At 41.8% G+C, this 27,383-nt stretch overlaps 1 protein-coding gene across 1 annotated transcript; it reads right to left on the bottom strand.

Annotated features, from left to right (window-relative positions):
- Window positions 1–1,128: 1,128 nt before the first annotated feature.
- usp36 (ubiquitin specific peptidase 36) lies at window positions 1,129–27,383 on the bottom strand. Its single transcript, XM_079457018.1, has 21 exons — window positions 27,200–27,383; window positions 20,952–21,213; window positions 20,650–20,871; window positions 20,427–20,537; window positions 15,675–15,777; window positions 15,529–15,596; window positions 15,335–15,405; window positions 15,170–15,252; window positions 14,970–15,081; window positions 14,738–14,878; window positions 14,520–14,620; window positions 14,301–14,436; window positions 13,913–14,212; window positions 13,442–13,645; window positions 5,002–5,111; window positions 4,297–4,857; window positions 4,002–4,159; window positions 3,192–3,371; window positions 2,876–2,991; window positions 2,655–2,789; window positions 1,129–2,453 (listed from the first exon to the last, which is right to left on the bottom strand). Exons 2-20 carry the CDS (start codon window positions 21,202–21,204, stop codon window positions 2,658–2,660), a joined length of 3,162 nt encoding a protein of 1,053 aa, XP_079313144.1. The 5' UTR covers window positions 21,205–21,213; window positions 27,200–27,383; the 3' UTR covers window positions 1,129–2,453; window positions 2,655–2,657.

Here is a 27,383-nt window from a genome sequence, read left to right as displayed (position 1 = left end):
CTGGGACATGTCGTAGTGCCAGTGGTGAATTTATAATATTGAGGAACTGTTCTGTCATAAAAGGAAAACCCTCCAACAGTAAATGAGTGGAAATAGGGTCTAATAATACACGATGCAGCTTTGCCTGTATTTATCAGTTTTGTAAACTCTTCCTGTCCAATTCCAGTGAATAACTGAAGCAGTTTGTATGGTGTTCTATTACTAAGGGGTGGTTTTCCAGACACAGGTTTTAGCCTAGTCCCAGACCAACTTAAAAGCAACTACACATCTTAAAGTATATCCGTGCGATCCGTGCAAATTAGTTTTTTTGTAAAGTAAGGCCCGGTTTCACTGACAGGGATTATTTTAAAGTCACCATGAAACGCAAGATGCGATTGACTTCTTTTACGCATCGTTACGTGTATCGGAGTTATATGGCTTTGGAAATTAGAAAAAAGGTAGGGCTGGTCTTTATTTTGCCCTTCCCTTTTTGATTGGTTTGTTGTAAATTGGGCCTGGAGGGGAGGGCTAAAAATGCCTGGCCATTGGACAGTGAGTATAGTCCCACCTCTTTTTTGTTGTTGACGTCATGTGGCGAAATGTTGTTGTTGAGAGGGTGAGAGGAGTTTAACGTTTTTGATTAAAGATTACAAGCGCAAATTGATTTTTTTAAATGATGGTGTGCACAGATAAATCGTTTATAATAATCACTGCGACACTGTGTACAACACACCGAGTCGCATGGTGACTTTAAGCCAAAGTTATTTTCAGTTAAGACCGCTCAAACATTCATTTAGTCTGGGACTAGCCTGAAACCTTGTTTGCGAAACCGGGACTATGTTTATAAAAAAAATGCTTAATTTGCCAGCTGCCATCTTTTCTCCAATGGCATTAGTTGGATTAGAAAAAGTTGATGAAATCATTTCTACTTTTGTAATTTAACATCTAATTCTTGTGTTAGATGGATGTCTAGGATTATCATGATTTTCTTCTTCCTCTAAATTTCCTAGCAGTTTATAGGTGTGCACACTCGCTTTCCACACATCATGAAATGTTCTTAACTAGAAGCTTTAGCTTGAAGACTGACAGGCTGTATACAGTATGAATAACAGCAGCACACGGAGGTCAGCGTCACGTCATCTTGTGGACAGCATTGTTCGTTCACTCGGAAGTGTGCACACTTTATTTTCAACCTGAACATTAACTGGATGACATCACATGTCCATGAGCCGTTTCACTTCAGGGAAACATCAACAATCCTCTTATATGGATTATAATATTTCAGCTTCACAGTCAAAACATGTAGGTTATATTTCCCAAAAATGAAATTACAAGGTTATATGATTATAAACACCGTTCAGAAGAACAAAATGTGAAAAAAGTTCACAAGTGTCACAAGTTTATTGCACCAGTATATCTATGTTTATGTATCTGCAATATTGAATGACTTCTCTCTGTTAGGAAAGGCATTAGATACAGAAGCATCAATTCAAACATGATACACTAATGTGTTCTATAGACTTCAGTCTTTCTGTCAAAGAGAAATACAGAAACTACAGCTTCTCACGTACAATTCAATAAAACTTTAATACAGGCTTCTGTATAGCAATGTGCAGCTTAACATGTCTTTGTTAGTATCATTTGTGATATCTTCTATTTGTTTTTAAAATTAAACTCAAAGCTAATTTTCTAAAAACAGAGGCATTCATAAAAGGAAGATCTTGAACAACAAGAACGATGACGGAGGGGCATCACAGAGAGCACAGGATCCTCTGTACAAATGTTCTTCACGCAGCTGTCATCCGAGCAGTTCATTTTTGGAGAAACACCGGAAATCATTTTGCATTAGTACTGTGCAGACACACATGAATGCTTGGTGTGTTTGGTACGGACAATTAAACCTTCCGAAAGCTTCCGTGGGATTTGTGCAGAAGTTGCATAGAGAATAAGAGATGAGATTCAGCCCTCCTGACACAAACACACAGTGCTTCGTTTTAAGGCCTGTGTGTTTTTGTGTACGAAACGAATGACGTCTATTGCGTTGAACATATGATCTGACTGCCAGACTGGGAGAATGAAGAGAGTTCTTGAATATAGAAACTGTCACCGCAAGAGCCTCATATCCCTTCAAAATATGTCAAACTATTATATTCTTTTTTGACAAATAATGACGTAATAAACACCCAGAGGGATGAAGGATGAGCGCTGTGTGTCGTAAACAAGAATAAAACGAGCACAATGCGTGTATTGCGATGCAAGTGGTCAGGGGAGACACGCATCACGACAGACGTATGGAGTGGGAAAAACGTTCAAACAACACAAGCATGAGGCATCTCGCTTCACATGATATGATGCGTGTCGGTGATTTCTGAATTCTTCTTCTGGTGAACATCACAGTACTGAGGATTTGGACACGGCTCCCTCAGCTTCTCATTCAATCAGCATTCAGTGCGATCAGGATCCACATTTTACAACTGCAAAAACAATCATATAAACTACTGTAATATTACACAATGACTGTGTCTTTGTCTACCTATAGATATGCTTACGAAAACATTTGAATAGAAGACACACACACATCTTCACATAAAGAGTGTCTTAAGATTGGTGAGAATCAGAATCTCTGTCAAGCACTAATTAATAAAGTGAATGTATAGAAAAGTCCTTCGCTCTACCTGTCAGCGGTGATATCCCAGACTGCCCCATTTGCCTCGGCCTGTGACTGACCATTTGGTACGATGCTCCTGAATCTTCTGGAAGACATTTCCATTCCTTCGCTTCTCCTTTTTAATTTTTTTTATTTTCTTTACCTGTCCCAGAGAAGGAAAATGCAGTTTACAAGCAAGTACGTACACATGATCAAGCAGAAATGGCAGAATGAAAGTGTGACACTCACTTTTCCAACGTCAAACTCCTCGTCCCACTCATCGATGACTGTCGTGCTTTTGGCACAGCGTGTGTCCTCTACAGCATCTCTGCTGATGGCCGACTGCTCGCCGTCCCAACTGAGCACTGAGGGCAATGGAAATGATGATATAAACATACGTCAATAACTTTTAAAAGTTGTGCTTTATAAAGGCAAAGAGCAGAGAACAGAAAAGGGTCCCGACGGGAACAAATATGTTGCAATGAAATAATGTGACACTTTATCTTCATCATAACTCTGAATGCGTGTAAAAACCACTTCAGTCATTTGTGTCAGTCTCTCTCACCTTCAGTCCCGTATGCTTTATCTGAAGATCTCCTCAGGAGCTCCTCAACAACATCACCGCTTCTCTTGCCGTCCCAACACATAGGGGCGGAGCCTCTTCTGGACACGCCCTCAGCTTCTGGACAGATCTGCTTGCGGTTGTAGCCGTCCTGAAGCCGACTGTCCCAAACAATCACTGCAGCTGATCCACAGAGTAACAAAATGAGGACGTTTGCGTGGACGTCATAACGTTAACAAGCTTGTTTGACAGCGTAACTTGTTGGATGCTGAGTCACACACAGCAACTAACACGGTTATAAGCTTAGAGTGTTTCACGCATTGATTTATTTGTGCTGATCAGCCGCAATATTAAAGTTAACAGCACAAATTTCCATTTCACACAAGGGCACGCTCAAACCAGTGGAAATTTTGTGACTGTAACACACCGTTTCAGACCACTCCATCCATAAAAGGTTGAAAAAGGTGGTCAGAAATCCCCCGCGAGAATCTTGCTTTCTGTGTTTGTTTTGTGCAGTGTGACCTCCAGCCGACTCGTGACAAACTCAACAATTTTGGCGGTTTTATTTGTGTCCCCTTTAAAAATTGCTCTTGAAAAATGTTGTGTTTATTGTTCCCCCAACTGTTGAAACTGATGAAAACGAAACACATGATACTGAAGTATATTCAAATCTACTAGTTTCTTTCTTTTACTTATTACTCGTAGTGTTTTTACCCAAAATTTTACTCGAGTAAACTAGGTACGTACTTCACATGAAGGTCAAGTCCAATTTTCAGATACTTGGAAAATGTGCTGAAGTATTATTAACATTACCTGTGCGGGGTTCAACAGCTTTCTGTGCGTTCACACTGCGCATCTGATGATCCATCTCAATCCTTTTCATCTCCTCTGCCTTCTGATGTCTCTTTGTCTTTGTTTCGTTCAGATCTTCAGCGTTTGTGTGTGCACCAGAATCATCTTCTTTCACGTCACTAAAAAGAGGAAGAAGAACAGTACACAGACAAACTAAGAACGAGTGTTGAGATGGATCCCTGGCACAGATACAGAAGTGTTTACTGTAAGAAATATGACGATTCAAGCTGATGTGGTTCTGAATGTGTTAACTGACCATTTGGAAAGTGCAGCTCCATTTCTGAACTCCAAAAGCTTGTGTTTCATCTTCTTTTTCTTCTTGAGGACGGGGTCGATCACAGCCGGCGACGCTGAATGATGTTTGGTGCGATAACCCTCAGTGCTTTCCTTCTCCGCTGAATCAAGACTCGAGGTTTGACCAAGACGCCAATCCTCATCCCGATGACACTTGAGACTGTGTGCTTCAAGACTGTTTAGCGTTTCCTCTCTCTTGCTCTTCTTCTTCGTTCTTTTTTCAAAACTTGACTTTGGTTCTTCTGTGGCAGAGGCTTCAGGGGCGTCTTGCTCCACCTCCGAATGATGTCTCTTTAATTTCTTTTTCTTCTCTTTATGCGTGGGTCCCTGCGCGAATCCCATGGCTGAGGCAGAAAAGTTCTGGCCTTGGACTGGTTTGTGTGTACTGGCCGCTCGAGGCTGAAAGCCATTGGTGTGTGGTGAGGGTGCATGAGCAGGTGATGGGGGGCGTTTAATGGGATTTGATTCTCTGGAGAGATGAGGTGAAGATGGCGACGGCAGGTGGAGCGAATCAGCTGAGACTCTAAAGACAAGTCAAACACAAGAAAGTAATGTTGAAAAACCTTTCAAGCATGCAACCCTACTAGCGTATATTAATCGTCGACACAATTCAGATTTGCTGCATTTTTCCTGATTTTGCAGTGATATTCCATCTGGTGTGACGTACCTGTGATGCAGGCGGGGCAGGGGCGGGGCCGGGCTGATGTCACTGGACGAATTAAGAGATGAGGTGGGCGGAGCCTCAGTGCCGCAGCTCGGGCTCTGCTGCTGATTGGCCTGCAGTTATTGACATAAATAAAAACTTTGTGGTCTAAAAAAATATAAAATAAAATGAAATAAAAAACAGCCATGAAATGTGACAAAAGAGGCGACAGGAAGAAAATCATCAAGACCAAACAAAAGAAATAAAAGTAGAAAGGGTGAAGGAAAAAAGAAAGTGTAGCAGAGAAGAAATAGAAATAGTTAGAAACGAAACAAAACGAAAAATTAAAAAAAGACAGCAAACCTAAAGCAGACATGAAAATATGTTACAGATACAGTTACAAGAATTATTCTCAAATTTGAGTGAATTCAGTAGTGACAGTAATGACTGAAATGTCAAGGCCACCGTGATTGAAATCGTGTGCATTTCCTTTGAAGTTTTGGCAACATATTCTACAAAACAGTACAACTCAAGAAGCAATAGTGTGTAAATCTAAGTGAGGTGTTGGATTCTGGGATACGGCCCTTCCTCGTGTTCCTCAGAAGCTGGATTATATTTCATGAGCCGACACACACTATGCTTGTGTTTAGAGGAGTCTATCAAAACAAATACACACCTCTAGCTCACATCACACCCCACAGAGAGGACGGCTGAACTGCCCACAAGTTCTTAATATAGTCTATGTCTATCTATACAGTGTTTTAATACACTTGAAGATAACCCACACACAAGTGATTTTATTTTAGGGCTGCAACAACGAATCGATAAAATCGATAAAAATCGATTATTAAAAATGTTGGCAACGAATTTCATTATCGATTCGTTGTATCGCGCGACTATAACGCGCGCCACATGTTTGAGTGGCGTGAGCGTGGCGTTTCTGTTGCGTGTCAGCTCTGTGGCGGCTGCGTCGTGTTTTCTGTATCTTTGCACACCAGCACCGTGCCTGACGCGGCGCTGGCGCGCTGCTGCTGCTAAAGGTGACATAGAGGGAGGCCGCCGACAGACAAGGGTCTTGTATTCACGACATGTTTAAACTTTTTTCACATAACCTACACCTTACAAAATCCGAAAAATGAGTAAGTAGTCTGTCTGTTTATTTAAATAACATTTCCAAATGTTTTGTAGCTTTATTACCTGATGTTGGACCGTCACTCAGATGACACACTAGACTACGTTGTTATTGTAGTGTGTCATATTTTTTTCCATTTTTAATCACATTGTTAAGAGCATAAAAAACAAAAATAATTCAGTCACCAATACATTTTGGGGTTTAATACGAACCACAATTCGTATTAAGATGATTCTCAGATATGTTATTAAAGATGTAACGTAATCAATTGATGCACGAGTTTACTTTATGCAATATGTGTTTCAGATGGACATAAATTAATATTCCCATTCAATGCAATGTATCTTTTCATTGGATATAGCCTAAGCATTTTCTTGGAGGAAGATTTTATGGAAAAAAGTAGTTAATTGGAGTATTCATTTGCAACATTTTAGTAATAATATCTCATACTTAATAGGAATATTAATGTATAATTTATTTCAATATTCACTTGTTGTTTCTCCAAAAATGCATTATAAACATGATTTAAGTCCTGATGTTTTCTACAGTGGACATGTAAACCCCGTAACGTGTAGATGTTGGTTTAATGAAATTCGATTTGAAAATACGATCAAATAAATGATGATTAGCTTTCAAACATCAAAATGGCATTCATTAATATGTATTCGTGTACAAAATTACATATAAACATCTTTTCCTATTCTATTTTGCCTGGAAACGCTTCCAACACGCTTGCGTGTCTCGTGAAAAATAGGCGTCGATTCAATTCCTAGCATGCGCGCGTTTTCCGTGCGGCTCGTCTCACGCAGGCAGTGTGCAAGCTCTAACCTGTTAACATGGGAGCCGATTTAAAAACGGTCACGCCAGGCTTCTGAGACGCTCACGCCACGCATCTAGTGTGTCACAGGACTAAAAAAAGTTGATCGCGCCGCGCAGCATAGCGGAGAAAAAATAAATTAAAAAAGCAGAGCGGAGGTAGAGGAAAGACCATCAGAGAGACCCGAAAAAAACAGCAAACCATGAGAGGCTTCTTGATGGGAAATGCATCATGTAAACCACAGCAAGCTGTAATAATAATATAATAAGTAATAATAAAGCTTTTGAAATATGTTTTGCAATGTCAGTTCTATTTTTCAATAAAGGGTTGAAAATGAATGCTTTTAAAAATTTGTATCCGATTCATCGATTAATCGAACAAATAATCGACAGATTAATCGATTATTAAAATAATCGTTAGTTGCAGCTCTATTTTATTTGATTAGTAATAAATCGCTTTGGATAAAAGCGTCTGCTAAATGACTAAATGTAAATGTAAATAAATGAATTGCATCAAATTCATTATATTTAGTCAGATGATCTAAAAACGATTACTGCTTATACGTGACACTAGTCACGACATTCATACAATAAGACTAACCTTGTTGATCGACATAATAATCATACGTTTTCTGTCAGTAAAACATATGCAAGATCTGTCTAGTAAAACATGTTTGACAGCTGCAAACAGTAAAGAATTATTGTGCTCCATTACGACTGCGCGAAACAATACAGTTGGATAGACGCTACAAACTAATAATTTCACATTTGTCCACAAGTCTGTTGTCATGGATTCTACGGCAGTAAAAGCAGAAACCAAGGGTAACGCCTATAGAGGTGTGGGAAACATTTTTTCTTAGTTGCGTCGCGATGCAGACGATTCTGAATAGATTCACGAATGTCAAAAATCTATTCTCTAAATGTAAATATTTGACGGAACTATGTAACTGCCACCGACGGTAGTGCACGTCACTGTGACAAATGTTGGTGTAATAAAAATGACAGTTGCGATCAGGATTGCAATTTGTAGCCTTTCAGTCGTGGATGGTTTAATCCAGGGGTCGGCAACCCGCGGCTCTAGAGCCGCATGCGGCTCTTAAGCGCCGCCCTAGTGGCTCCCTAGAGCTTTTTCAAAAATATGAAAATTTAAATATAAGTTCTGTAGGAGGAAAAACATGACAAACATTCTTAAAGTTTTTCAACGTTGTAAAAATGTGTATAATATTTAATTTCAACATTTCTGTCAACGAAGATTTACGTCATATACTGCGACACGCGTTTCTGTCAGATCGGCGGCAGCGCGCGTGATGCCAGACCGGTGGCTGACAGACACACAAACAAACCGGCGGGTGTGTCATGGATCCCAAGGGGAAAAATAGAAAGATAATTGAGGAGAACAGATGATTCAACAGTTCTTGGACCAAATCATTTGCTTTCATTGCCAATGTGGAAAATTAGAGGAGCGCAAAGATAAATTTAAGAAGTGGATTGCATCTCCAAACTCCACTACTGCTGCTAGTTTTGTTGCAACCCGGGATATAATAAAGCGTGGGAAAACGTTCAGTTCACAGATGATACTGATTTTTGTCAGTATATAGTATATAGTTTGGGGGAAGAGGATTGTATTGTATTATTGAGGATTGAAGAGGACTGCATTTTATATCCATGGGGATGTCTGAAATTACAGGATGCATATGCACGTTGCACATTTTGTTGTTTTTCCGAATCCTAAAGTAAAAATGACATCAAAAATCTGATTTCTTTATTGTATTTCTTTAATTTCATCAATGCAACGAAACATAATACATTAAAATTATAATGGAAGTTAAACCTAAAGCACCATCGTACAGCAGAGTAGTCACGTGGTGCGTCATTCTCTCCAGGATGCGATGCAGGGGAAAATAAACATTTAATCATGAATGCTCATTTTGTATTTGTAGCCTACTTATCATTTTGATACTAGGGGGGTAATAAAGCTAATATAGACACTTACAGCATGTGTTGCCTTCATTATAAGGCTTATATAAGGCTTTTAAATTTTTGCGGCTCCAGACAGCTGTTTTTTATTTTTTTTTGTCCAATATGGCTCTTTCAATATTTTGGGTTGCTGACCCCTGGTTTAATCTAAAAGATTTGACATTAATACAGAAAGTATTGGCATTCGTTTCCGGGCCTGCACTGCAAAACCCACATTATTCTGCGTGTTCTGCAATGGATCTTGTTGTGAAGTGAACGGATCCATAAAATCAAAATGACCTATGACCCGCGTGCTTGGTGTCAGAGAACTGAAGGTTTTTCTGTGGTTGTGGAGAGACTTCTATTTATTTGCGCTCTTTTGCACAACTTCTGAACGCGCATTTAGTGCATCTGTACACATTTAAATCTGGACTATTACAAAAACTCCAACTGGTCCAAAATGTGGGAGCTCGAGTTCTTACACGTACAAAAAAGTATGAGCATATTAGCCCGGTTCTGTCAACCTTGCACTGGTTACCTATAAAGCCTTGCATGGTTTAGCTCCTCACTACTTGAGAGAACTTTTCACGTATTACAGTCCATCACGTGCACTACATTCTCAGGTGTCAGGTCAGTTGGTATAACCTAGACCTCTAGAAGATATAATAAAGCGACACGGAATAAGCTTTCACTGCTATGCTGATGATACGCAACTTTATATTTCCTCGAAGCCTCATGAAACACAGCAATTCCATCGAATAGTGGAATGCATAGTCGATATAAAAAAGTGGATGAGTAGCAATTTTTTATTACCGAACTCGGACAAAACTGAAGTGCTACTTATCGGACCGAAAACCGCCCTACGTAACAACCAAGAATACTGCTTAACTATTGATGGATGTTCCATAAAACCCTCATCTTCAGCTAAGAATCTTGGCTTTATATTCGATAGTACTCTGTCATTTGAGAACCAGGTCGCCAACACCTGTAAGATTGCGTTTTTCCATCTTAAAAATATATCTAAACTACGTCATATGCTGTCATCATCAGATGCGGAGAAGCTTATACATGCCTTTATATCATCAAGACTAGATTACTGTAATGCACTATTAGGTGGTTGCCCTGCAGGCCTATTACAAAAACTCCAACTGGTCCAAAATGCGGCAGCTCGAGTTCTTACACTTACAAAAAAGTATGAGCATATTAGCCCGGTTCTGTCAACCTTGCACTGGTTACCTATAAAGCATCGCATAAATTTTAAAATCTTGCTTATTACCTATAAAGCCTTGCATGGTTTAGCTCCTCACTACTTGAGAGAACTTCTAACGTATTATAGTCCATCACGTGCACTACGCTCTCAGGCGTCAGGTCAGTTGGTAATACCTAGAATTTCAAAATCAAGTGCAGGCCGCAGATCCTTTTCCAATCTAGCGCCTAAACTTTGGAACAGTCTTCCCTGCAATGTCCGGGAGGCAGACACACTCTGTCAGTTTAAATCTAGATTAAAGACGCATCTTTTTAATCTTGTATACACTACACTATCATAATATATATATATTCCAAAGATTTAGGCTGCACTAGTTAGATCAACCTGAACCAGGGACACTTCCAATAACAACTGATGCATTTGTTGCATCAAAGAGTGCAGAACAGTACTATACTCTCAGCCAGTCTCATTGTTCCAAGGTTACCAGAGCGGGCAGGACGCAGTCCAAGGTTACCAGAGCGGGCAGGACGCAGTCCAAGGCTACTAGAGCGGGCAGGACGCAGTCCAAGGTTACCAGAGCGGGCAGGACGCAGTCCAAGGTTACCAGAGCGGGCAGGACGCAGTCCAAGGTTACCAGAGCGGGCAGGACGCAGTCCAAGGTTACCAGAGCGGGCAGGACGCAGCCCAAGGTTACCAGAGCGGGCAGGACGCAGTCCAAGGCTACTAGAGCGGGCAGGACGCAGCCCAAGGTTACCAGAGCGGGCAGGACGCAGTCCAAGGTTACCAGAGCGGGCAGGACGCAGTCCAAGGTTACCAGAGCGGGCAGGACGCAGCCCAAGGTTACTAGAGCGGGCAGGACGCAGCCCAAGGTTACCAGAGCGGGCAGGACGCAGCCCAAGGTTACTAGAGCGGGCAGGACGCAGTCCAAGGTTACTAGAGCGGGCAGGACGCAGTCCAAGGTTGCCGGAGCAGGCAGGGTGCAATCCACACCCAGACCTGACAAATGCTATGATGATAGAGCTGGACAAAGGACGTGGCAAAGTTTTAAAGAGCAGCAGAGTATGACTTTGACTTGCCAAATCACTTCCGTTTGTTTTATCAAAAAAGGATATTGAAAGTTAAATCGGTCTGGGTGATAACAAATACTTTTTAATAGTCACACAGCAAGAAAAATTTAATTTGTATAGGAAAAAGATAAAAATCGTTTTATAATGACATCACAGTAATTGCAATCGCATTGTGCCTAGAGATTCCCACTCCTAGTACCACTGGAGACTGTGTTATTAGGGAGATGCAAGATCTGGAGAAAGCTAACATGAGGCACCTCAGCCAATCATATAACTGTTCTGATTGCAATGTGCGTTCATCCTGGCGATGTTGCTGCGTACAGAATAACAGCGATTCAATGAGCAAACTTCACAGCTAAAAACATTACAATGATGTACAGCACATTAATATAGGAAACCGTTTCAGGAAATTCAACGTTAACACCTACACAGCTCCTAATATAGCTCTTCTACTGGACTCTTAAGTGTCTCACTGTGCTGGTAATGAGAAACTGCCTCCATTGTGGTGTAAGGCCGCAGCAGCAGTTCAAAATTCGAAAACTTTTTCGATAAGAATCTGTGCAATAATCTTAAACAATGCTCTGACACGGAGCCATCAACCTCCCAGGTTATGTCAAGCATTGGTCCGAAGACGGCATTCGATAATGAGCCAGATACGATCGAGTCCGAGCCGACTGAAATTAAAAGGGCGAAAGTGTATAGATTTCGAAGAGAGTGGCTCGACAAGTTTCCCTGGCTAAGATACAAAGCTGATGAAATAATGCACTGCATTTACTGTAAAGAGTGTGGGAAGACCATGGCCGGCAAAAGTGCATTTGTGACGGGTTCAAATACAATGATGTCGCACGCCCAAATTATAGGAGTCATTGCAGATACGTTGAAAAAAAATACGTCTGTGCATGTTGCGAACAGTCCGTATGTCAGTACACGATCCGTTCCACCTGCACGATCCGTTCGCGCGTGCGCACAACGACGTTGTAGAAAGCGCTCATGCGCAAATGATGATTTTGTTGTGGGATGATTTAAGACACTGCACGATCTGTTCCACGCTTGCGCAGCTTTGTTTTACTTTGTTTATATTTTTACTGTTAAATTAAATACAATACTCAATTTACTTCGCTGCTGTCCACCTCGTATCATTTCACTTTACGTTCTGTCAAGTCAGTTTGAAATACTGTAATGTTTCCCCTGACTTTGTAGTTCTTCATGTAAATGATAGTCTAGTTAGACATATGTGTTATGTTCCTTATTGGCTTCTATAAAGGCCATTGAAGGGATTATTTTAATAATTTAGATTAAATGGATAGATATATTAGCCTATATAGTCCCATACTAATCAATTACTACATTTAAAGTTATCTAGTATTATCAGATTTTAATTAAAAAACGACACAAAGCGTCTTTGACAATACTACTGACCTCAGATAGAAACACTGTAAGGTTAATAGACATGATACAGCAATGAATCGCAAAATGGAGTTTGGAGGAAACTGAAGATTTGAAGTCGATAAAAATACTTTATTCCACATGTAACCAAAATCATCCATGTTCATGTAACAACTCTATTACTTTGGATTGACAACCACATAAACACATATCGTAATCATGGTAACGTAAGCAACATTTAAAAACATAAGAACAGACTCGCCGTGAACAGGTAAACTATGTAACGTTTGCCTACAAAACAAAAAATATGCAAATGTCAAACGTTTCATCGCCTGCGTCACAGTACCAATAGTGTAGGAAAACAATGACGTTTTGTAATACGTAATTACGCGCATGCTCAGAACGGATCGTGTACTGACACCGTACATGGCATTCCTAATCGACGGAGACACAGATGTTGTAAATGTATCTAAACCAACTGAAATGTATTTCAGTTCAGTGAAGCATACTTTTTCAGTAAGTTACCTTTCTTTGGTAAAAAAACTACATTTTTACCAGATTGTTAGTTAATCATTAACAAGTCAATATCGCCTAAATGGGAATCAGTCGAAAATTTAGGTGCACCCTTCTTAGGCGCACCAGTGCAAAAAGTTAGTCTAGAGCCCTGTAGTTCCTTTATTTCTGGGTTAAAACCAAATAGACAATTTGGTTCCTCCAAAAGGCGTTCTTGAAAAGGTGTGGTGTGAACGCCCTTAATAATAATATCAGGTTTAGGAGTGTCTGTTTACCACTGGTGTATATAGAGCGTCTCAGTGATGCGTGAGGGACTGAAGTGGACACACACACACACACACAGAAAGACAATCTTAAAGCAGATGAAACTTGTGCATTTGAACTGACCTTTCTGGCAGACAGGGCAAGACGTTTGGCGGGAGGAGGAGACATGGTGCTGACGGTCTCTGACATGACGTTCACGAGGGCCTGCGGTTTGAGTTTCACCACCTTCTGCTCTTCTGACATCACACGCTCTGTGCTTTTTGCTGGAGAAGCTGGACTGTTCACACTCGATACATCAGCCGGAGCGCTTCTCGTGCCAATCGAATCCTGACACAACACACACATTTACAGATCACGAATCAGAAAAATTATAATAATCAGACAAGAGGCGCTAAACTGCAGGTCAAAACCCCCCTCCCATAGGGGTCTCTAAATGTTTAGGAAGGTCCCTTCACCAAGGTCCCTTTGGTTTAAGTGCTAATACCTGGATATTGACATGAACAGATTAGAATTTACTCCTGTTATTTGTTCAGCAGAAAAGCAGGTCGGGAATGGCTGTGTTAGAGCATGACGAGAGCAAATCTAAAGCCTTACTTTAGATTCAGAGGAGGTGTCTGCTGAGGAGGTGTCAGACAGGGATTTGAGTGAGGTAGATGATGTCAGGCTGTCAGGTTTTGGGAGGCCATTGGTTGAAGCCAAAAGACTGGTGCGAGGTACGGGTTTCTTCACTTTCTTTAAGGGCTCCTGGATCAGTGTGGGTCCACCAGACGGTTTGATCAGGGCCATACCATTGGACATCTTGGGCAAATGGACCCCTAAACCATTCCTGACTACAGGAACGCCAAGACCACCATCAACAGACTGCATTTTCCTCAGCTGAGCCGGATCAAGTTTCTGTACGAAAGAAATCGGAACAGAAATAAATTGAGCTTATGACCAACAACTGATTTTGTTGTTTGCCTACACCAGAGTTTAGCGATACCTTAGTGATCTGCGGTGAAGACAGGGGTCCATTGAGCAAGCTCTTTTTCAGCTGCTCTGGGGTCACGTTGCTTCTCCCAGCATGCAGCAGGTTCTGCTTTGTATTTGAAGCGTCTGTATTCTTCTTCTCTGGGATCCTGCCCAACAAAAGCCATGTGTTTGTGAAATAAAGACGTCTCTGATGTAGTATACGAAGAACAGAGAAAAGAGAGTAAAGTACCTCAAGTAAAAGAGAACATAAGCCTGCTGATTGAGGACAACCTTGATGTTACTGGAATGAACCATTGAGTCATTCATCTGGTACCACTGTCCATTACTGGCCTATCCGAGAGTTCACATCCAAACATTTGACAGAGAAAAACACCCAAAGGTCAATTTCGATTGGATAAAATAGTCAAGAAATGACAAGAAATATTTCACAGAGAGTGCGTCCCTCACCTTGACGTAGCAGTAGTAATGTCCGGCGTGACAGCTGTACCCAGAATGCACCAGTACAGCATACAGACCGTACATCACAGGATCTCCAGCGCTCTGAGACATGTATGGACGGATGTTCAGGAACTCTGGGTAACCCACATCCTGATGGGAAACATCAGTGTGTGAAGATCAGCGGCGCATCACAGGCACAATCTATCCACCGATACTGTGAGTGTATACATACACATCATACCTTCGTAATCTTCCCACCACTGAAGTTAGCAAAACGTTTGAGCGACAGCGTCAGAACGTTTGACGTCCGGTGAACTGTGAAGCGCTTGGTTGCGGGAACCTTCTTCTTACATCTACACAAAACAGAACATGATGGAAGATCACAAACGCAAAAGAGAATGGCGTTAAGCGGAAACGGCGTGAAGCTAAATAAATACTCACTTGGCGCACATGTAAGCGTTCTCACCACTCAAAACATCAGGCTTGACAAACAGCTCGAGAGCACGGACGATGTTCACCGCTTGCTGAGACACACCGAGAGATATCATGTGATTTTCTAGGAGTTTTCTAAACTGGACATCACGGTCATCACGATGAGAGTCTTACCCGAATCTCCAGAGCGATGTCCAGGTATGGGTCATAAGTATCAGACACGCTTTTACACACCGAACACTTCACTGGAAAAACAATGCAACCATACTCAGCACACATTGAATGAGGTTTCATATCAAGATTGCCACATGCATGTCAGTGTTTTCATTCAGAGAAGAGCTCAATGATGTGGTGCGTTCGTGCTTTACCTCGTGACCTCAAATAACCTCCGAATATCTGATGGATTAGAGTGGTGGCTTGTGTCTGCCGGTCCAGTCTGAGAACAAAAGAGCGAGTTATTCCTCAGAGCCATTACAAAACTGTCAGGGTTCAGTAACTCAAGCGTCGCTCTTACTTTGGATAACCGCTTAGAGAAGCTTTTTGCATGGCATCAATGGTGTAGCGCAGGAACTCATGAGCGTCCTCCTGGCTGCCGAACCGGAAATGGCGAGCAATTTCTGGAGGGGCAGAATAAAGGAGAACAGCTTATGTCAGAGGCCACTATAACTGTTAGACAGAGAAAACATTGGCACAGCAAACGAAAGTTCCAGTAGTATGTGGAAACTTCATCTCCAGCGAGTGGGATGAGCCACCAGTAGAGCTATAAACCACACACGATTTGGCTGTTGTCTGGGATTGTTTTGTGCACTACTGCATCTGAAACTCTGAATAAACACAGCAGTAGTACCATGGTACCTATGGCATCTTTCTATCACTGTTCTTCAAGCCTCCACGGGTACTTTGTGATAATACAGTCTATTTACAACGATGATGCTTGACGAGAGTTGTTTTCAGGCGATATCATAACCGCTCTAGACATGTGGATTCAGGCTATATCATAATCGCTCTAGACATGTGGATTCAGGCGATATCATAATCGCTCTAGACCTGTGGATTCAGGCTATATCATAATCGCTCTAGACCTGTGGATTCAGGCGATATCATAACCGCTCCAGACATGTGGATTCAGGCTATATCATAATCGCTCTAGACATGTGGATTCAGGCTATATCATAATCGCTCCAGACAGGTGGATTCAGGCGATATCATAACCGCTCTAGACATGTGGATTCAGGCTATATCATAATCGCTCTAGACATGTGGATTCAGGCGATATCATAATCGCTCTAGACCTGTGGATTCAGGCTATATCATAATCGCTCTAGACCTGTGGATTCAGGCGATATCATAACCGCTCCAGACATGTGGATTCAGGCTATATCATAATCGCTCTAGACATGTGGATTCAGGCTATATCATAATCGCTCTAGACAGGTGGATTCAGGCTATATCATAATCGCTCCAGACATGTGGATTCAGGCTATATCATAATCGCTCTAGACATGTGGATTCAGGCTATATCATAATCGCTCCAGACAGGTGGATTCAGGCTATATCATAATCGCTCTAGACAGGTGGATTCAGGCTATATCATAACCGCTCTAGACATGTGGATTCAGGCTATATCATAACCGCTCTAGACCTGTGGATTCAGACTATATCATAATCGCTCTAGACCTGTGGATTCAGGCTATATCATAATCGCTCTAGACATGTGGATTCAGGCTATATCATAATCGCTCTAGACATGTGGATTCAGACTATATCATAATCGCTCTAGACAGGTGGATTCAGGCTATATCATAATCGCTCTAGACATGTGGATTCAGGCTATATCATAATCGCTCTAGACAGGTGGATTCAGGCTATATCATAATCGCTCTAGACAGGTGGATTCAGGCTATATCATAATCGCTCTAGACCTGTGGATTCAGGCTATATCATAACCGCTCTAGACATGTGGATTCAGGCTATATCATAACCGCTCTAGACCTGTGGATTCAGACTATATCATAACCGCTCTAGACCTGTGGATTCAGGCTATATCATAATCGCTCTAGACCTTTGGATTCAGGCTATATCATAATCGCTCTAGACAGGTGGATTCAGGCTATATCATAACCGCTCTAGACATGTGGATTCAGGCTATATCATAACCGCTCTAGACCTGTAGATTCAGACTATATCATAATCGCTCTAGACAGGTGGATTCAGGCGATATCATAACCGCTCTAGACATGTGGATTCAGGCTATATCATAACCGCTCTAGACCTGTGGATTCAGACTATATCATAACCGCTCTAGACCTGTGGATTCAGGCTATATCATTATCGCTCTAGACCTGTGGATTCAGGCTATATCATAATCGCTCTAGACAGGTGGATTCAGGCGATATCATAACCGCTCTAGACATGTGGATTCAGGCTATATCATAACCGCTCTAGACCTGTGGATTCAGGCTATATCATAATCGCTCTAGACCTGTGGATTCAGGCGATATCATAACCGCTCTAGACAGGTGGATTCAGGCGATATCATAATCGCTCTAGACAGGTGGATTCAGGCTATATCATAACCGCTCTAGACCTGTGGATTCAGGCGATATCATAATCGCTCTAGACATGTGGATTCAGGCTATATCATAACCGCTCTAGACCTGTGGATTCAGACTATATCATAACCGCTCTAGACCTGTGGATTCAGGCTATATCATAATCGCTCTAGACCTTTGGATTCAGGCTATATCATAATCGCTCTAGACAGGTGGATTCAGGCTATATCATAACCGCTCTAGACATGTGGATTCAGGCTATATCATAACCGCTCTAGACCTGTAGATTCAGACTATATCATAATCGCTCTAGACAGGTGGATTCAGGCTATATCATAATCGCTCTAGACATGTGGATTCAGGCTATATCATAATCGCTCTAGACAGGTGGATTCAGGCTATATCATAATCGCTCTAGACAGGTGGATTCAGGCTATATCATAATCGCTCTAGACCTGTGGATTCAGGCTATATCATAATCGCTCTAGACAGGTGGATTCAGGCGATATCATAACCGCTCTAGACATGTGGATTCAGGCTATATCATAACCGCTCTAGACCTGTGGATTCAGACTATATCATAACCGCTCTAGACCTGTGGATTCAGGCTATATCATAATCGCTCTAGACCTTTGGATTCAGGCTATATCATAATCGCTCTAGACAGGTGGATTCAGGCTATATCATAACCGCTCTAGACATGTGGATTCAGGCTATATCATAACCGCTCTAGACCTGTAGATTCAGACTATATCATAATCGCTCTAGACAGGTGGATTCAGGCGATATCATAACCGCTCTAGACATGTGGATTCAGGCTATATCATAACCGCTCTAGACCTGTGGATTCAGACTATATCATAACCGCTCTAGACCTGTGGATTCAGGCTATATCATTATCGCTCTAGACCTGTGGATTCAGGCTATATCATAATCGCTCTAGACAGGTGGATTCAGGCGATATCATAACCGCTCTAGACATGTGGATTCAGGCTATATCATAACCGCTCTAGACCTGTGGATTCAGGCTATATCATAATCGCTCTAGACCTGTGGATTCAGGCGATATCATAACCGCTCTAGACAGGTGGATTCAGGCGATATCATAATCGCTCTAGACAGGTGGATTCAGGCTATATCATAACCGCTCTAGACCTGTGGATTCAGGCGATATCATAATCGCTCTAGACATGTGGATTCAGGCTATATCATAACCGCTCTAGACCTGTGGATTCAGACTATATCATAACCGCTCTAGACCTGTGGATTCAGGCTATATCATAATCGCTCTAGACCTTTGGATTCAGGCTATATCATAATCGCTCTAGACAGGTGGATTCAGGCTATATCATAACCGCTCTAGACATGTGGATTCAGGCTATATCATAACCGCTCTAGACCTGTAGATTCAGACTATATCATAATCGCTCTAGACAGGTGGATTCAGGCGATATCATAACCGCTCTAGACATGTGGATTCAGGCTATATCATAACCGCTCTAGACCTGTGGATTCAGACTATATCATAACCGCTCTAGACCTGTGGATTCAGGCTATATCATTATCGCTCTAGACCTGTGGATTCAGGCTATATCATAATCGCTCTAGACAGGTGGATTCAGGCGATATCATAACCGCTCTAGACATGTGGATTCAGGCTATATCATAACCGCTCTAGACCTGTGGATTCAGGCTATATCATAATCGCTCTAGACCTGTGGATTCAGGCTATATCATAATCGCTCTAGACATGTGGATTCAGGCGATATCATAATCGCTCTAGACATGTGGATTCAGGCTATATCATAATCGCTCTAGACAGGTGGATTCAGGCTATATCATAATCGCTCTAGACAGGTGGCTTCAGGCTATATCATAATCGCTCTAGACAGGTGGATTCAGGCTATATCATAATCGCTCTAGACAGGTGGATTCAGGCTATATCATAATCGCTCTAGACAGGTGGATTCAGGCTATATCATAATCGCTCCAGACATGTGGATTCAGGCTATATCATAATCGCTCTAGACAGGTGGATTCAGGCTATATCATAACCGCTCTAGACCTGTGGATTCAGGCGATATCATAACCGCTCTAGACCTGTGGATTCAGGCGATATCATAATCGCTCTAGACAGGTGGATTCAGGCTATATCATAATCGCTCTAGACAGGTGGATTCAGGCTATATCGTAATCGCTCTAGACAGGTGGATTCAGATTATATATCATAATCGCTCTAGACATGTGGATTCAGGCGATATCATAACCGCTCTAGACATGTGGATTCAGGCTATATCATAATCGCTCTAGACCTGTGGATTCAGGCTATATCATAATCGCTCTAGACAGGTGGATTCAGGCTATATCATAATCGCTCTAGACAGGTGGATTCAGGCGATATCATAATCGCTCTAGACCTGTGGATTCAGGCTATATCATAATCGCTCTAGACAGGTGGATTCAGGCTATATCATAATCGCTCTAGACAGATGGATTCAAGCTATATCATAGCCACTCCAGACCTGTGGATTCAGGCTATATCATAGCCACTCCAGACCTGTGGATTCAGGCGATATCATAACCACTCTAGACATGTGGATTCAGGCGATATTTAGCTTTAATAACAATTTACTGTGCAGGCCTAGCCTCCACACTTCATGATCTGTGACATGACTTCTGTTACTGGAGGTAATTTGTAAAGGATTGCAGCTTACTCTTCAGGTCTCGGATGAAGGACACCGGTTTGATAGCATTGCCCGTATTGGCGAAGGCTTGGATGATATGGTTCTGCATCACACAAATCATACAGAATCCAGACTGATGGCCTGCAGGAGACAAAGAAACATTCAGAGCATCCTCGTGACACAAACAATCGCATCCAGCAACACATTACGTTCTGATAATAACAAAAGCATCATTCATTTCCCGTTTGCTTACAGGATCGGCTGTGCTCTTTAGACAACAGGTAGTTGGCTAGCGGTGGGGTGTACGTGAGACACTGGATGGTGGAGTTGAGAAAGCAGGTGTTGCCCAGGTTGTGAAGGCCGGCTCCCACCCGATACACCCTCTCCCACCTCATGGAGAGCTTGTTCCCGGGAAAGAGCATCTTTTGTGGAGCAGGGATGCCATCGCTCTGTCCACCGATCAGACTCTCAGACACTGGAGGAAAACACAGGTTACAGCATCACATCATCAACTCAGATATTTCAGAGAGTGACATCTGATCACTGCCATCTTACTCTGTCTCTTAATCTGAGCGGCCTCTGGAGGTCTCTGCAGCGCCCCACCATCGTTCTTGGGATTCAGGATGACGTATTTGGTCTTGAGCGTGTCCAGCTGGTAGCTAAAGCCTTTGCTGGCCGGTTCAAACTCGATCTTCTGCAGTAGGACCTTCTTGGCGGATGAAGCCAGCAGTTTGTTGAGGTCGCCCTCATCGCTGGAGTCTTTACGGCCCGGCTTCAGGGCCTCTTTCAGTTTGTCCACTATAGGCATTGTGTGTCACTGACGGAAAACACATAAAGGCTTAAAGAGGTGCAATTCTGCCTGTTTTCCTAGTTTAGATTAGGTTTTTTTATTTTTGTGCTCAACAACAGGTCTTCATGTTTCAATGTACATATAAAACGCTTTATTTTACACACTTTTCATCTGTATGCTACACCACTGTCTCCATTCTCATGAAATGTATTGCATTGCCACGGTTACACCGTTGAAGATATAAAAATGTGTTCGCACTTTGGCATCTCCCATGTCTTGACATCATGTTCACAAAGTTTGGGGCCAATTGCATAAATCGCCTCAAAGGAGCATTTAAAAGTTCATCACAAGGAGTTTACTTCCTGTTGGGTGGAGTTAATGCGTCTCATTGTGAAATGTTACCAAGTTTTGTTTGTGTATATTCATGTTTGCGTAATCTATGCACAATGAGCATTTTAAGGCCACAAAAACATTGATCAAAGAAATGATCCTTAGAAAACAATATTCTGTGTTTTCGGTGCCCAACACAGCACAGAAACGAGCGCAAACAGACAGCTGTAAATGAGTTTTTTTTGGCAGTTACGTAGTTGCTGCACCCCTAATGGTAATTATAATATGCACCTTATCTTACTAAATACTTACTAGTATTACTTACTAAAGAATATCAATAAAGCAGGGTAACCAATATTAATAGACAGTCATATTGGACAGATTAACCATAAACAATAGTCAGGGTTTAAGATGATATTAGTTGATGTATGAATTGATTGACATTATTATAGAACAACCTCAATCATACTAGAATATTGAATGATTTGTTACATTTCCAGCCATGTTATAATTACCATGGAAAGGCACTGACAAATAAAAGCCTTTAATCACAGAAACTAAAGTTCATAAAACAAAACTGTGGCTTTACCACACTCAGCAATTTGATAATGCAGAGTCACTATAACAAACACAAGATACACATGTTGACTGCACTTAACACACTGTCTGTTTACTTACTAGACAATCTTTAAATAAATAACAGGGCTCCAGACAAAGAAATCAATCAAGGAGCCATTGGCACCTATGGAGGAAAACCAGTCGCCAAATAGTTTTTTTTAAGAGCCACCTAACAGGAACTTGAAACTACTTAGTTACCCCGTTGTAAGTACATCTTCCGCCACATAGGTTTTTCTCACATAAAGTTTATTGTTTTTCCTCATAAGCAAGTACATTCAGAATCGGCAGCCTTTTCATGTTCATTCTGCTCTAAAATTTGGGAAAAATCTGCAGAATTCTGTGGAATAGTATCAAATGTGTTTACATTTGTCCACAAATATAATTGTGTGTAAATGTGTTCAAATAGACTTAAAATGCTGCCTGTCTATACTGAATATTTTAATGCAGTTGATAGCAGATTTGTTTCTGCTTATTTAAAAAGAGACAGAGAAGCTTTTTTATTGATTGATGCTAAAATGAATGTTTAAACTCTGAATTCATTAAAAAAACAACAGAAAAAGGGCATTTCAAGACCATATTAATATACTATATGAAAGAGGTAACATTTTATTGCTTAAAGAGTTTAAAGCAAAAAGAAAGGGGTTGTGTTAATACCTTATTATGTTGATTTTAGTTTGTAATAATGACATTTTTCACAACACAATGTAAAGATAACTTCAAATAAAACTTAACAAGAGAATTCGCATATCATTTGTTCTCACTTTGAACGGATTTGACCTGATCCAGTGGCGTCTCAAGTAATAGACAGATAAATTATGTTCCCTGAACTTCTCTGTGGTTCCTTTTGTTTTAAACGTCTCAAATATCACATTGTTCAACCTCAGGCTCACTAAAATCTATGGGAAGCCAAACAATCCAAAAGTGGGACCAGACAGGGGGGTATTTCAGAGCTCGTGCCGTGTTTTTTTATTGAAGACAAAACTAAAGCTGGAGTTGTTTTCACTATTTTAAACATTTTTTACTGACCTAACATATCTTATTTCATCACTATAAATTCATTTTTTATTATTATTCATCCATTTTAAATGCAGTAATGTGAAAGCATTTTTAATGTTTAAGATTTATTTAGGCTACTGCTGATTTATATGTAGGCTATTTTATATGTGATGTGTGTTTATTACATTATTACTTACTAATTTAAAGAAACCTTATGCGATGTTTGTGTCTGTGTTATTTAGGAAGACTGCTAGGCTAGCATACGTACCTGAGGACGTGGATGATGAACTATTAGCTAGGCAGTCGAAAACTTAGCATTTTTCTGTCTGCACATATTGCACATTAGAAAGAAGTTTTGCCAGATTACTTGTGTTCCCGCTCTTAAAAGCAAAAATCTTGTTGCACTTGTTGCAACGAGCACTGTCCGCATCCACTTGAGTGAAATGTAACCAGACTTTAGACCGTTTGATTCTCTCCGCCATCATCACTCTATTAAGCGCGAGCTTTCGTGTTGTGTGCGCGCGAGCTTGGTGTTGTGTGGGACAGACGGACATTTCGCATGCGAGATTGCGAATAAGGATAATGCAGGTAAATGTCTTTTATATTATCGCAAATTAGAAATGGTTTGTCAGTGAAAATATGCTAGGTATTGTTTATTTAGCAATAATAAATAGGAAATGTTTTTCTTAATTTCTCCAGTACCGACAGCAGAACCGTTAACGTCAGAGCTTATCGATACTTCAGTCTTTCACAATTTAGCCCCGGAACCGATTAAGTACCGCCACTATCTCCTCCGTGATACGAGACGGGTGCGCGTACAGCTGACGCTCTTTTTCACTCAGGCACCTGCCCCGAATCTCGTCTCGCCTAACTCGCTACATGTGCATTATGTGCAGACAGAAAAATGCTAAGTTTTCGACTGCCTAGCTAATAGTTCATCATCCACGTCCTCAGGTACGTATGCTAGCCTAGCAGTCTTCCTAAATAACACAAACATAAACATCGCATAAGGTTTCTTTAAATTAGTAAGTAATAATTTAATAAACACACATCATATATAAAATAGCCTACATATAAATCAGCAGTAGCCTAAATAAATCTTAAACATTAAAAATGCTTTCACATTACTGCATTTAAAATGGATGAATAATAATAAAATATGCTTAAGAAATTTTAAAGCAGAGCTTACCTAAAAATGAATTTATAGTGATGAAATAAGATATGTTAGGTCAGTAAAAAATGTTTTAAAATAGTGAAAACAACTCCAGCTTTAGTTTTGTCTTTAAAAAAAAATAAAGAACTGATAAGAGTACCGGATCGATAAGTGGTATCGATAAAAGTAGTAATACCGTTAAAACCTTAGTGATACCCATCCCTACAGACACAAACAGACACAGACAAACCAGACAGCAATAGACACAGACAGACATCAACAGACACAGACAGACATCAACAGACACAGACAGACAGCAACAGACACAGACAGACAGCAACAGACACAGACAGACAGCAACAGACAGACACAGACAGACGTCAACAGACACAGACAGACGTCAACAGACACAGATCAACAGACACAGACAGACGTCAAAAGACACAGACAGACAGCAACAGACACAGACAGACAGACACAGACAGACGTCAACAGACACAGACAGACGTCAACAGACACAGACAGACGTCAACAGACACAGATCAACAGACGGCAAAAGACACAGACAGACGTCAACAGACACAGACAGACGGCAACAGACACACGTCAACAGACACAGACAGACATCAACAGACACAGACAGACGGCAACAGACACAGACAGACGTCAACAGACACAGATCAACAGACACAGACAGACGTCAACAGACACAGATCAACAGACACAGACAGACGTCAACAGACACACGTCAACAGACACAGACAGACATCAACAGACACAGACAGACATCAACAGACACAGACAGACGTCAACAGACACAGATCAACAGACACAGACAGACGTCAACAGACACAGATCAACAGACACAGACAGACGTCAACAGACACAGATCAACAGACACAGACAGACATCAACAGACACAGACAGACGTCAACAGACACAGATCAACAGACACAGACAGACGTCAACAGACAGACGGCAACAGACAGACGTCAACAGACACAGATCAACAGACACAGACAGACGTCAACAGACACAGATCAACAGACACAGACAGACGGCAACAGACAGACGTCAACAGACACAGATCAACAGACACAGACAGACGTCAACAGACACAGACAGACGTCAACAGACACAGATCAACAGACACAGACAGACGTCAACAGACACAGACAGACGTCAACAGACACAGATCAACAGACACAGACAGACGGCAACAGACAGACGTCAACAGACACAGATCAACAGACACAGACAGACGTCAACAGACACAGATCAACAGACACAGACAGACGGCAACAGACACACGTCAACAGACACAGACAGACATCAACAGACACAGACAGACGGCAACAGACACAGACAGACGTCAACAGACACAGATCAACAGACACAGACAGACGGCAACAGACACAGATCAACAGACACAGACAGACGTCAACAGACACAGATCAACAGACACAGACAGACGGCAACAAACACACGTCAACAGACACAGACAGACATCAACAGACACAGACAGACGGCAACGGACACAGACAGACGTCAACAGACACAGATCAACAGACACAGACAGACGTCAACAGACACAGATCAACAGACACAGACAGACGGCAACAGACACACGTCAACAGACACAGACAGACATCAACAGACACAGACAGACGGCAACAGACACACGTCAACAGACACAGACAGACATCAACAGACACAGACAGACGGCAACAGACACACGTCAACAGACACAGACAGACATCAACAGACACAGACAGACGGCAACAGACACAGATCAACAGACACAGACAGACGTCAACAGACACAGATCAACAGACACAGACAGACGGCAAAAGACACACGTCAACAGACACAGACAGACATCAACAGACACAGACAGACGGCAACGGACACAGACAGACAGCAGAAGACAGACGTCAACAGACACAGATCAACAGACACAGACAGACGTCAACAGACACAGACAGACGTCAACAGACAGACAGACGGACGTCAACAGACACAGACAGACAGACGTCAACAGACAGACAGACGTCAACAGACAGGAGTATCACACTGACCCAACAAACACAGACTGACGTGTCTGTCGGCATCTGTCTGTGCGGTGGGATTTAGTCTTAAGATGGCGTTTTAAAAACTAGTCTCACTGACTAGAAATTAGTTGGGACTTATCAGTCTTACTTTTCATATTTCAGTGAGGCCAATAGACCCGTTTACGTCACTGATTTAATAAACTTATGACCGATCTTGAAGTTTATGCCAGCGGCCCCTGAACTCACTCATCTGTGGAGTGAGGAGCAAATCCCTTCAGCTTCTGACACATCGAGGCCCTAACTAGTGTACATACCTACACAGCAATATGGTCTGCATAGAAGACTATATAATGATAACGGATGGGAACTAACTGGCATTTTAATCTGACTGAATTACTAAGAATAATATTTACAAAACTGCCTACTTACAGCATTATGCACACAGTTTACTTATAAGGACGTCACAAAGTACATGTGACTGGACCTACAGCCTTCCAGTTACTAGCAGCATGTTAACCACGAGCGGGCGCGCGCACACGAGTGAGGTTTGCGCTAGTGTGTTTCCGTCCACATGAAGCGATTACAGCTGGAAGCTAACACGCTAGCGTTAGCATGTACTCTAGCTGTCGCTGACAGTCACGTTAATGATCGCGTAATAACGTCGAGTCCTGTCGTGTGTTTGCAGCATGTTTACGGCTGATATGAAGAGCTTCACTTCCTGACTCGAGTGACCCCACAAAAGCGAACGTGGCGTTCATACTGCTGCAATGTGCTCCCGACCCTCGCGCACACATTATCTGACAGATTCACCCAAATACTTGATATACTCACTGCGATCTCCGCGAATATAACGTGACGTACTTACCCATCCGTACATGCGCACGATTCGTTTGTTCTACTTTGATATTGAGCCTCTTTTCCGCAACGAATCCTTCATTTTGTTACCATCTTTCCCCCATGCTGCATTATGAAAGGGCGTGTACATCCGTGATTGACGCGAAAGAGCGCCCAATCGATGCTAAGCGCGGCTATGACGACACACTTCATTC

The sequence above is a fragment of the Barbatula barbatula genome, assembly GCF_947034865.1.
Source record: "Barbatula barbatula genome assembly, chromosome: 5".
NCBI classification, from domain to species: Eukaryota; Metazoa; Chordata; class Actinopteri; order Cypriniformes; family Nemacheilidae; genus Barbatula; species Barbatula barbatula.
This window is presented reverse-complemented; position numbering and strand designations above follow the sequence as displayed.

Bases quoted from the DNA above. Each gene is read 5' to 3' on its own strand.
- usp36 (XM_079457018.1), bottom strand. From the start codon at position 21,204: ATGCCTATAGTGGACAAACTGAAAGAGGCCCTGAAGCCGGGCCGTAAA. The intron at 15,082-15,169 runs GTGAGTATTTAT...TGTTTTGTGTAG, and splicing joins AACGCTTACATGTGCGCCAA to ATGTAAGAAGAAGGTTCCCG. The intron at 14,213-14,300 runs GTATCGCTAAAC...TCTTTCGTACAG, and splicing joins CTTCACCGCAGATCACTAAG to AAACTTGATCCGGCTCAGCT.